This window comes from Orussus abietinus, unplaced genomic scaffold, assembly GCF_000612105.2.
Source record: "Orussus abietinus isolate OABI.00-Male unplaced genomic scaffold, Oabi_2.0 scaffold7, whole genome shotgun sequence".
Lineage (NCBI taxonomy): Eukaryota > Metazoa > Arthropoda > Insecta > Hymenoptera > Orussidae > Orussus > Orussus abietinus.
Genome location: NW_019394453.1, coordinates 106,687 through 119,801, shown reverse-complemented (window position 1 = coordinate 119,801; position 13,115 = coordinate 106,687). Strand labels below are relative to the sequence as shown.

Here is a 13,115-nt window from a genome sequence, read left to right as displayed (position 1 = left end):
GGTTTTACTACCGACACGACCTGCGTTAATTTTGAAAGAATTTCGAAAGAATTATTAAGAATTATTAGAAATATCTAGTAGTATGATTGTCTACCATGAAGTGTCACTTTCAGCGCACGTGGGGGCCACGTGCCGATTTTCTTGACTCGTCTCTGCGAGTTATATAAAAATATAATGAACCGATTTCTAAATCTGCATTCTTCGTAACAAGTGAATGGCACATGCATGACAGTTTCGGCCAGAATGTTAACACCTCTATTTGTCCAAGGTGTGAACGTCCAGGCGGGCTGGCGACTTAAATAGCACGAATTTAAATTTAAAATCCGACTTTTTATTATTCCTTGATACATATTCATAAGTCCCTCGATGGTACCCCAAGACTGACGGTGAGCGTTTCGATGTGAATTAAATCCGACTCTTTACCCCGAACTACTTTTATTATTTTCCCCAACTTCTTTTAAACCCTTCATTGTTTCCCTTCCCACAGGAACCTCCCAGAACCGTCTTTCAACATTAAGCAATAAAGCAAATATAAAAAGAAAGTTTTTAAAAATATATAAAAACAAGACTCTGAGCCACCGTATAAAACCCTAAAGAAAATAAATAAAAATATCTTTAAATATGTGAAAACAAGTCAACTCTGAGCCACCCTGTAGAACCTTGTCCAGCGTGACGTCTGCCAATTTCGTTCGGTTTACCAGATGACCATTTCCGTTAAACGTTCACGGTTTACGGCAGGGAAGCCAATCGTTATCACGCGGCGGAATTCGACACGAAATCGAGCTCTGTTGACAGTGAGGTACACGTGGCGCGATAACGTAACCTCGTCGTGTGTGCGTGGATATGCACATAAGTGCAACACACGGGAATCGTCACGAAACACGTGAGGTGTGTAGGCCTGTGTAAGTCTGTGTAGGTCGACGAATTACAACGCGCCGTTAAGTGGCGCGAAGGTGTCGGCGATGGAAGTCAATAAAAGTGCGCGCACGTGCTCGGCGACCGATCGATCGCTCCTCGTTTCCGATTTCTATATCCGTGGTAGGGCCAATTGTGGGCCACCTTGTAATGTCACGCCCCGTCCGAGTGGTAAAATAGTCCGCGAATGGCAAATTCGATAAATGCGATTAACCCTTCGGGCGGGGCGAGTTTCCCCGAGAAGTAAGCAGGGGGAACGCGTAAATGTAGACATCGTCCTCGAAGGGTTAAGTGGCCGTAACTGACGCACGTTTGCTAAATTGGTCGCCGTAAATATATGTATCCATAAAAAGGGTAACGAAACGGTATCGAAATATAATGAATTACGGAATAATCGTGGGCGCACGTGTAATTGTTCCGCCCAGGCGGCACTCGGCGCGGACCCTCGGAGGTCGTTAATAAATGCCGACAATCGGCTCGTAAATCAACCGAGATACACGTAGGCTTAATAGAGAGTGAATTAGGAGACTTTCTAATTGGCGAGTATTTATCGGCTCGCGGGGCATGCAATTTACCGACTCTTTTCCCGGTCCTCCCGAGTTAGCGAGAAACGCGCAATCCATCGTGCGGCCGATCGCTATTTCGTTTCCGACGACGCGTCTGCGAGATTTGCGGTCCGCGTGGGAATTTCGCCGGTATCGGGGGAATTCGTCTTACCGACCCGACGAGATAACGCCTCGAAAAACGGCCGATAATCGCGAATGTCTCTCGAGATTATGCTCACAGAAGCGAGAAACCCGTTTGCGCGCATTGCTGCCCACTAAATGAATTCGTGACGCCTGCGACTTGCCCACGCTAATTTCCACATAAACAAGAACGGCACATGCCTCGTAAATCCCGCGTGAGGTGAAGTAAAGATAGCAGGAAGAGCGCGAAAACACGGGAAAGTTACGGGCCGGGCAATTTGGCGATTAGTTCACCGACGCCTCCGCTAGAGGGCTAGCGCCTCCGAGGCAGGGGCGGCTCGCGACTATTCGGAAAAATGAGGTCACAATACAAGTAGAATACATCTACGTTAATTTCTGCCTTACGCAAACTAATCTCATTACCCAGGATGACTCCGGTACAATGTTAAGGAGGTATGAAAGCGTCATTCAGTGTATATCAAAACGTGAAAATATTTATAAAACTTTTCACCATACTGGGCCCACCGAGTAATTTGATACTTTAACCCGTGATTACGGAGATCTTAATGAAGGTCTTGAAACTCATGAAATTTAATTATTCGGAGGAACGTTTTTATTTGGTTCTTTTCCGGGACAAATAAACCATTTCTTTTTTTTTTTTTTCGAAAAATGCAATTTCGCGAGTTTCAAGACCTTCGTTAGAGCCTCCGTAACCACGTGTTAAAATCTCAAGTTATTCGGTACACCCAGTTTGGAGAAATGTTTTTTAAGTAATTTCAAGTTCTGATATATATTTGGAATGATATTTTCGTAATACCCTTAAAAACGCCATCTCCATGTAATCCCTCCTACCTCCTCACATATCGTCGAAGCCTATATTCTGGTGGAAATCAGGGCCATTATCAGATAGGCCCTGATAACCGCAAATGAAGTTTGTTGCTAGCCTTCATCGTTTAATGCATGTGTATTAAATAAATGTTACTTGGGCTTCGTTTAGGTTTTAAAATGACAAAATAAGTAACGAGTTATTTTCAGAAGTAAAAAAACACTTAAATGACTGGTTATTTGTGATAGGGCCATGACTCCTTGGCCTCTTATAGCGAGCCGCCATTGTTGACAAAATTAGGAGCTCCGAGACCCTGCAGCGTCGTAAAACGTGGAAAATAATTTAAGTAACTGGTAAATAATGAAACTACTAATACAGAATGGAGAATTATTCCATTATGGGGTATTTCGCACGACAATCGCGGTTTGTCACCAAAGTTTCTGGTCACGTTACGTGACCACCGTGACACCGACGTCATTGTTGTCAACGCTAAGTGACTGGCCAATTACCGATATTGCGGGCTTATATAAGGCAGTCTTCCCCTTTCATCGATTTCCCATTGTATCGTCAAAGGTCTGACTAATCGTTGGAAATGGAAACACAGAAAAGTTTATTTTTAATGATACTCGATTAAGGCTTAAGGAGACTCGTTGTCAACAAGCGCGATCGGCGGTGAGGTGGTCTAATTATGATGGTGATTTAATGGATTTTGCTTTGCAGGCCACGTTATGTGATCGTAGGAAGGCTTAACAAAGTCGGTAACAATCTGGAACAGAGTTTCGCGCCATAACAGGAATATCCTTCATTGGACATATGTAACTCCACTCGCTATACTTTCAAGAGTGTTGCCGAAGTCCTATTACCCTCTCTACGTCTCGAAAATTAATTATTACCATTAATTGCTACCATAAACAATTTCACCGGCTGACATCGTTTGCTAGTAATAAATGTCCATAAACAAAGACAATATCGAATGACCACCACTTTGAGTGATGAGAAATTTGTATAATTAATTCTCAGCTGGACCGTTTGACCAACATGGGGGCTGACATTTTTGAATTTCGCGCCGCGCTTCCGAACGCGACGGGCGTCGCAGTCACGTGGGCACGCGGCAACGCGTGGATTCATAAAGGCCGGATGCGTAACTCGCATGTGCCTAGCAGATCTTTCGAAACCCGTAGGACGTACCGAACTATACAGGACGTCACGTGCCATTTTCGAGAGTTCCGGAACAAACGGCGCCGAGTTGGCCGAGTGAAGACGGCCTTTTTAATGGGCACCTTTTACGAGCCGACGTGACTCAAGTTCGCAGGAAGAACGTTCCTAGAGCGTTATCTACGGTCTCGTAAAGGCCATCGATAAGTAATCACGGAAAACATTTATCGCGACCCTGGAGGGTCGTAGAATTATCCAGCAAAGTTGGCAGCGCCAACCTTGCCAGGATTTTCTGCGCTATTCGAAACCGACCGATTCGCATGTCGCTCGTCGAACGACCCCCCCGACAGTTTTAATTATAAACGTTCGCACTTCCTCGACGGGACTTTTCTTTCAATGCCCGCCGTAACGAACGCGTTGAATGACCGATTGGAAAGTCTCCATTGTGCCAAAAGAGGCCACCTTGGAATCCCCGCCGTGACTCACGTGGGATCCTACGTGACCGGTCTGCGTCCAAAATGTGACCATGGCGATGCACTCGCCTTGCTTGACGATTTTAATTGCGAACATTAACTTAATCACAGGGGCAGAAGGGACTATTACGGTAAATTAAGCGGTAATAAAGTAAATATCCCCGTAATCACGACTCCTGTTTATTCTAGCCGTCTCTGAGTCGACGGCGGCCATCTTGAAATCTCTGCAGCGACGCACGCGGGACGCGACGTAACTACATGATACTTAAATTGCAGATTAGCCCCTTAACGGAAATTGGATCGTGTTGACCCAATCTAATCATACCATAGATGTACCAGTACATACTATAAATGTCTCTCTCCAGAAACTAGATTCATATTTTTCCTTCTTTTCGACTATTATTAATTGCAACTACCTACGCAAGAATACGGGAGGTGCCAGATTGCACATACACAGGGTAAACGTATGATATGAAGATATTAAGCCAAAATGACCCAATTTCCGCTTAAGGATTAAAAAATTAAAAGATAACTACAATTATTCCTTCATTTTACGAATCGGATATTGGTTTACGTTTTATTTTCACAAAGGAACGGTCCTTCTGCATGTACGTAATGTGGGAATTTACGATATGATGATATTGAGTCAAAATGAATCCATTTCGAAATATTGATTGAAAAACTAGGAGGTGGAAATTTATGATATGCTGATATCAAGTAAAAATGACCCAATTACCACGTGGCGATTAATGAAAAGAAAACCGCAATTACTCCGATATTTTACGATTTTGAAATCGGTCTGCACGTTTTCACGGAGCCGTCGGCCATCTTGGAATCCCCGTAACGACACACGTGTCGACTCGCATGACCCGCCGGTCCCTGAAACCCACAATCAACCATGACCGAGAAAGGACGTTCCCTGAAAGCGAATCGCCACGGTGGTCGAAAGTTGCAGGTGTCCGAGCCCCATGGGTGCCATGCACTTACGCAACCCGACGCGTAACCGCGACGGCGAAAAGGAAGAGGAGCAGAAGGAGGTTAGGTTCGTGCCTGCGAAAAGGCCGCACGGCGAGCAATTACGGTCGCACGACCGATCGATCCGCGACGGCGATTGCGATTGCGCAAGCCGCGGCGATCGAAAGTCATCGCGTAATCGAAGATAAGAACCAGACGTCGGAATCGGGTCTCCGTCGGTAAAAACGCACGGCCGAGATCCGAGCGTAGGGCGCCCGAAGCGTCGCCATCTTGCCGATCGAAGCGCCACCGCTATCCGACCCGAATCTCAACATAACGTTAGGCTATCCAGAAAGTTATTACGGTTTTTGTTGTTTAATATTTGACGTTTTGATCTCAAACAATGATTTCTTCGTGTCCATGTTGTATACAATTCTTAATTGTGGTTTAACCCTATATCTCAATAGCTGCAATTGTGTTTAAAATTTTTTTTCTGTTGCACTTGATCTTAAAGGCCTTCGTCTTCTTCGGACCTTTAGAAACACCGTTGCACCGTGCGCATCCGATTAATTCCATTTCCTCGATAAGCGATCATCGAGACGTGATACCTTACCGTCACGTGCCGGTCCACGTTGCGAGCATTTGCGTCTAAATCCGGCCGCCCACTCCGGGCCCGTTCAATCCTCCAATCCAAAATCTCAAAACCTAATATCAAAATCCAAGTCCTCAACACCCTCCGCTGCATTAGTTTCAAATACAAAAACTAAATAAATCACTCAGTCGGGAATCTTGGAAACGACTTTTTCGCGGCTCGAGAATGCATTCTATTAAATCCATTTCCTCGATAAGCGATCATCGAGGATGCGTCAGTCTCGAGACGTGACGCCTTGCCGTCACGTGCCGGTCCACGTTGCGAGCATTTGCGGGTAAATCCGGCCGCCCACTCCGGGCCAGTTCTCCGCCTCGATTCGTTCTTTCTCCGCGGGCGTGCTTCCCCGTTAAATCGCGCGTTTCCTCGGATCGGCGATAAATCGCGCCGGGCCGTCCCCGGGTCGCGCTTGCGTCGTGACAGATGGCTCGGTTGCGTCACGGTGAGAGTTTTCCCCGCGACTGGGTCGCCGTTTCGCTCGGCTCGGCCGATCCGACGGGGGCGTCCACCTAAGCGTAAGATTGCGCATCGCGCGCTTACGTAAAGGTGGCAGCGCATGCAAACGACGACACGCGAGGCCCGCCACCTTCTTCTCTCCTCCAGACGGCGCACATGAAATGCTAAACGCCGTTTACCGTTATTATGCATTCGGTCCCCGGCCGGGAGGGCCATGACTAATTTATGAGCTTTTCGAAAAAGGTGCCGGGACTTCGTCGCGGATCCCGCCGATAAAAGTTCGGCGGACCGGACGACGGCGCCCGTTATAGCGACGCCCGTTACGAGATGACGCGAGTCCGCCGATCGCCGAATCCGGGATTTTTTTCCTCCTTCGGAGAGTTCCGGGATTTCGGAGTTTAATCTTTACGAGCCGTATGACGCGTCCGCGAGACAACAAAATTCTCCTAACGCTTAAACACGTTGCGTGAATTTTCATTCGTTCTCGTATGTTTAATCATAAAGTGGATCGTTTGTACGTTTTTCATATATCGGTGGAGGGATTGCGTGATTTTTTGAGGATACAGATCACAGGGATTTTGGGCTATCGGGACGTCATGATTGTTTTGACTTATAGAAGGGAAAAAATATAAGCAATAGAAAAGAGGGGGGGGGGGGTGTATATAAATGGACTGAAATAGCTTCGGAGAAATTTTTCATTATTGAAAACCCCGAGTTTTTACCTCGAAGTGGACAAAAAAATGAACATGGATGTTGATGAAGAAAGAACGTGATGCATATGAAATTTCATTTTCTTTTTTTAAACACGTGCCCTTGGTTCTAGTCTGGGGTAAACACATTTTTCCACAAAAAGAAAATTAAATTTCATGAGCATCACGTTCTTGCTTAAGGCCTCCACAGTCACGTGTTGATGTTTCAAATGATTCGGTTCACCCAGTTTGAAGAAAAGTTTTATGAATATTTTGACGTTTGGTATATATGACGGTATTGTATATATGACCTTTTCGTAACTCCTTAAAGACCCTACTACATTTCCTGCTATCTGCTTAAACCTGTTGCTACATGGCAACGTACGTATTAACATTGTAAAATGTCTGGTTTGTTGCCCGTTGAAATTTGAGTTGAGGCCAGATAGAGTATCTGGACAATGGAGTCGTCTTAGATGTATCGAGTGTTATTCATTCAGCCTTTATTGCCATTACTCGAAGACTTAACGAGTCACTTCTCTTTTCTTTTTGTAACGGCATCGACCAACGGGTCACTTTACGCCGCACGTGAGCGCCAACGTGAACGCAAATAATTATCCATATTGTTCCCACGTAAAGCCCTCCACCCCTCGGCCCCGAGTCTTGGAAACTCTTAGAGACTCTTAGAAACAATGACACGTTACGCACCGCACTCTAGTACCGGTTTAGCTGAAATAAGTCGACTATGCAATCGCGGACACTGTTTCTGCAGTACATTTAACCATCTACTATTCCCCTGCATTAGTTGCTACCGGTAAACTGGTAAATGAGGTTGACGGAGACATGGCGTAAACGCAAGCGACGCGAAGCCAAAGGCGAAAGAAAAAAAAAAGGGGGGGGGAGCAGAAACGTAACAACACCGGACAATTACACTGATTATACGGTGCGGTATACGAGTGATAAATTGAAATTCCTCCGGGGTTAATTGGGAAAGCTGAAAATGAGAAATCCTGCGGCTCGGCTAAAAATGTCCGGTAAAAGCCGAAATGCAGTTAGAGCCGAGCTGAGGAGCGTTATTTGGCCGCAGCGAACCGGAAAAGTGCTCCACACCGAGGAAATTGATTTTCCCCGACGAAGGAAATCTTTCCCGACCCGATGTAGTTGCACAATTCTCAATGGGACTCTATCGGAGGTGCGCCGATAATACGCGCGCGATGATTGCAGTTCTCCAACTCGAACAATGCAACTCTTTCACGGGGCGAAGATTCCTTCGGCGACCGAGTTGTACTAATTAATAATGACGGGCCTCACCGGAAGAATCTGCCACGTGAAAATTCTCCTTCGAATCGTTCCTGAGTATCTGTATGTCAATTATATTTCGCGTTCGTGAGGGAAATCTTTGAATGGAATAATTGCATCCGGCAAGCACGACGAAATGCAGTCGCGACCTCTGTTATTTTCAGTTAATTTCTATTGCCGTCGGCGTGCGGCCCGTCGAGCACCTAATTCCACGATAAATCAAGCAAATAGTCTCCATTGTTCGTGACGTGGCATAAGGTCTCGTGAATGATCGCCGGCACGTAGTCGGTGCATCAGCTGAGCCCACCGATGACATTTGCGCTCCGTGCCAAAAGTGCACTCGTCGTTTCCTCCGAATCGGGCGTGTGCACTCTGTGGCTGTGCACGTGTTTCCTCAATGCACACGGGCAGACGTTCTGACTAATAGTTGGCCAGAAAGCGCGGCTCTAACTGCGACAATGCCAAAATCTCTCCGTAAACAAACGCAAGTAGTCGCGCAAAAGCTCGTCAAGAGAAGGACTCGCGTGAGCGTCTTCTCTCTACCAGGAAAACGATTAACAGAATACCCCGTTTGAAGTTTACTTTTTGCTAGGTCCCGAAATAACCGGGAAAAGCGGAAACAGTCGCTCGTCACGCATGCCGAGAGCTTTGCTGCGCCAGTCCCTAAAAGGGAAATAATATACTACTAAAAAAAACAATAACTTAACAAATCGTAATTTTACCAACTATAGTTACATATTATATCCTTTTTGGGTACTAGCGTTTATTTCACAGCTCGTTTGCTATTGTTTATTATAATTTTTTCTAAGTACGGCGCGAAGTGCATCCTGAGAAAAAGTAGTTGTGAAATACGCGCCAGTCCTTGAATGGAATATAATATAATACTTAAGAAAAGAATTACTTTAAAAATCGTAATTTTGCAAAATATAGTTATACCATTATATCCTTTTTAGGGACCTAGGCGTATTTAACAGCTCGTGATAATGTTTAATACCATTTTCTTCTGAGTGCAGCGCCAATTGCAGCGCTGCAAACAGTCGACCTGGAGACCGGCAACTCTTTCGGGGCACTCCACTTCGACCCGGAATAAAAATGCACTCATTACTTTTCTTGGATTCCGTTTTCCTTTATATGTAAACGATTTCATTATCCGGCCGCCAGGTACAAAAGGATAATGCGTATCTCATTTGTATGCATTCCATGTCGTGATATATGCATAGTTCAATGACTCTGCGCGGTCGGCTACGTCAGTGCTCAATTGATCGTGAAACCTTATGCGCAAGTACTTCCGACACCAAGTTATACCGCCGACAAATTAACTTGGAGAAAAATGGATTGTTCCAGTTATAGCGCGCCTACGAGGGCAATTTATCAGAATCGCACATTCCCACCAGAAACGAAATTGCAGCCATATATCATCGAGTTATGCGCTTTCGAATAGGAAATTTTCAGATGACTAATTAAGTCGACGGTAAACTTTACGAGACGTTATCTAGATTTACCGTCTTGCTCGACCCTGATAGTGAGACCCAAGGAGAAGATAGTTGCAGCCCCGACAAAAGTTCAACAATTCGTAAGATTTTTTTTAATACTGCACTCGGGATTTAGCAACGAAGCAAGACTACGTTACTGCATCGCCCGACACGGCACATTGTTTATGCGAATTCCCAAGTGAATTATGCACCTGCAATTCGGTGTGCAAGCAAAGGTCAGCACCGTAAATTTCGAGGTCCTCCTGACGTCGGAAATGGCAGCTCTCGTCCCTGACCTTAGAAATGCGGCTACTTAGAGTGCAGAGAGCACCGAAAGCGCAATTGTTACTCTTACTCAAATAACCCTTAAAAAAAAGTTTACTCGAATAAATTTTACATTAACTGAATATTCGAATAAGATTGATCGAAAAAAATATATATATATCTAAATCGTTGATCAGTACCTGAAGAGGCAAGAATATACGCGATAGCATTAATAACTACTATAATAATCAGAAATGAATAGTTAGAAAAGAAGTGCCATCCATTATAAAATATCGGAAAGCGTTAATGATTTTTACGTTTCAGGACTACCAGTAATTCGGAGAATTCTTTTCGTACTTGGCCAATTAGCGATGTATTTTCGATTCAAGACAAGTTGTCCCAACGCGACGATACGTGATTAGCATTGATAGGGAACACAGTTGCATCATCGCCGAATCGACAACACGGAAAACCTTTCTATCGTGGCCTAAATTCCATGGACGATGCAGCCACGAATTTCGATGCGTTCGCCGCGTCAAATAATGACCGTGATAAGATAGCCAATTGTTCCCCATGATAACTAGCCCTTAGTTACCGGACATTTAGCTCATACTCTACTTGCTCGTGATTCAACGAACAATTCTTAAATTGAATCGGAAGCGACGCAACATAATTACATTCAGCCTTGAAGAAAATCGATCGAGTTACGAGCAATGAGATTAGACTGAAGTAAGCCGACTGGGATGACTAAAACCATGATCGATTCAAATTAAATTCTATTCCGATCAGTCGATCCAACTCAGGAAGTTCTAATGAAAGATTTCTCGAACCACAGTTTAATCGACAGTGCGACTCCTAATAAGATCAAATCACGGTTTGATTCACCCGAATTCACTTTTCCTTCCTTAAACTGCGGCCACAGTTCCTCGCCAAGGGCGCTCTGAGGCATCTTGAGGACGCAATTGAACTTTATATAAATAATTCTCCTATGCCACGGTAAATAAGGGACGGATAAAATTTAAATAAAAGGGGATAAAATCAGACCCCTTGAGCTGATATTGCAAAACATGCGTGTAGGTCACTTTAAGGGGCCATTTTAATGGGTACCATTCATACTTCAATTCCCTTTGAATGTTAAAGCACTGTTGGGTACAGTTAGAGGGCGCAAATTATTAGGCCATTCCAAATGTTCCGCTGCTTTTTGGCAACCTGTTTAAAGGTTGGGAACCTAACCAGAACATCAGAGGATAGAACTTTTGGTATGGTCTGACCGCACAAACAACAAGTGATAATATCCATAGTTTACCCTGGAGACTTTTTTCTTGGTGTAGACCTCGTCGTCCTCGGAGGCAGTTGCGAAGTTGAGGTTGCCTTCGCAGTATCCCGCCCCGATGCCCATCCTGTATATTTCGTCCTTGCAGGATCTACCATCGAGGCTGAAATAAGAGCAAAGGAAAGATCACTGATTAATGGCCCGCGACTCGATCAGCTGGAGAAAAACGAGTCGCGAGTCGGCCGAGCAATGGCCGCCTTTTCCAACCAGCTCCGACCGAACTCGCGTTCGTCGCGAAACCCGGAAACTCGTTTATTTAACGCCGATTGTTTTTGCCCTGGCATCCTTGGAGCGGCCTTGCTCCCCCATTGCCGCGGATTTCGAAATCGAGCACTCGCGCCATGACCTAAACTCCGAAACTCGCCGCGGAGAGACACGTGGGAATCCCGGATGAGATATTTAAAAAAAGCCCATTTAGTTCTATCTTTTAGAAGAAAAAAAAACGTCATTCAAATGTGAGTGTTTTAAGGTAATATGAAAGGGTGATATATACATACCAAAAAGTCAAAATATTTATATAACTTTTCCCCAAACTAGGTGCGCCAAATTATCTAAGACTTTAACACGCGATTATGGGGACTCTGAGGAAGAATGCGCTCCCCGTGAAATTTCATTTTTCGAAAAAAAAAAAAGATATATCGACTCCACTATCACATCGCCTTAAAATACACTTCTCGGCAAAGAAACTGCAGCACCTGAAATTCAAAGCTGTGCATACCTGATAACCACACACCGTTTGTCATATCGAAATGAAAGCTAACGACAGTACCTCGGTAAGTACAAGTATATTTTCAAATAAATTTGCTTCCCTATCTCTTTAGATTATCCCGAAGGTGTTTTACTTCTTGATTTGAAGGATCTTATTTTCAGGCGCGATCTTTTGCATCAGTTACCCATTGTTCTCATTTCATGTGTCTTAAAGAAACTTTTCACGTGCGCTTCACCATTTGTCGTTCTTGGCCTCCGGCGTTACGGGAGTAACAGTCCAAGACGTGGAAAGACGTGGAAAGACGTGGAAAGAACTGCGATTTATCAACTACGATCTGGGAGTTACTGCTACGGTGCTTTTTTACACTCTTTACAGCGCTTTTATGGGCGAACATGGCGAACATGGCTATGGCAGTACTTCGGACTGTTCAGAAATGACGAGCAAGCAAGTTACGAAGTTTCCGAAGGACATGTGGAATTTACTTGGACCGAGTCGCAATATTAAAGGATGTACGTAGTCGGAAACAAGTCTGGACGTTCATTGGTCCGCGGTTTCGATCACTCGATCGATCACACTTATCATTTAATCCGCGTCGTCGAGGCGTGTCGCACATGAATCGAGGACAACTTCAAGGAAGATTCTCCGGGGAGCCTTCCTTGTCACGTAGCCGGAGTTCCCGTGACACCGTGTCGGTCGGTGATCGTTATGGATTTCCTCGTAAAAATAAACATCGACTCTAATTATTAATGGGTCCGTCGACTAGGTATTACACAAGGCCTCGCAACTCCAGGGTTACTTTTCTCCTCCGCCATCGACCGGCCTGAGGTGAAGAAAGAAAATCGAAACCTGCACTTCCGACGCATCCCGACACTGGTAAAAAAAGAATCGAAGAATGCGTACACTTTTATTACAAAATGTAGTGAAATTCTAAACTTGATGTCTTAATAGTGAATTAATATACGTTTATTATAAAATTCCGAACAAACATTATAATTTTATAACGTCATGTAGAGTTTTTGTATAACCGGTTCAGAGAAACTTTCATTTTTAATTGTCGGCTAATAACCTTAAAAGATATAAATCCCTTTCAATCCGTGACTGTATGAAAAATTGTACTAATGTTTCGAATTTTATTTTTTTTGCATAGAGACACTTTTACTTATTCAAGACGTACATCTTTTTCTTTTTACTACAGTCAAACAACCAACAATCAGCGAGTGTATACGTGACATTTTTTC

The 13,115-nt window shown here is 44.5% G+C and overlaps 2 protein-coding genes across 2 annotated transcripts in view; one reads left to right on the top strand and one right to left on the bottom strand.

Moving 5' to 3' along the window:
• The window catches only part of LOC105704018 (hairy/enhancer-of-split related with YRPW motif protein 1), a 49,519-nt gene that overhangs the window by 10,916 nt on the left and 25,488 nt on the right, over positions 1 to 13,115 (bottom strand). The window contains exon 2 of the mRNA XM_012432852.2: positions 11,142 to 11,271. Coding sequence (XP_012288275.1) covers positions 11,142 to 11,271 — 130 coding nt within the window. The remainder of the gene's footprint in view (positions 1 to 11,141; positions 11,272 to 13,115) is intronic.
• LOC105704022 lies at positions 11,280 to 12,745 on the top strand. The gene is made up of 3 exons (XM_012432856.2): positions 11,280 to 11,623; positions 11,706 to 11,941; positions 12,025 to 12,745. Exons 2-3 carry the CDS (start codon positions 11,918 to 11,920, stop codon positions 12,379 to 12,381), a joined length of 381 nt encoding a protein of 126 aa, XP_012288279.1. The 5' UTR covers positions 11,280 to 11,623; positions 11,706 to 11,917; the 3' UTR covers positions 12,382 to 12,745.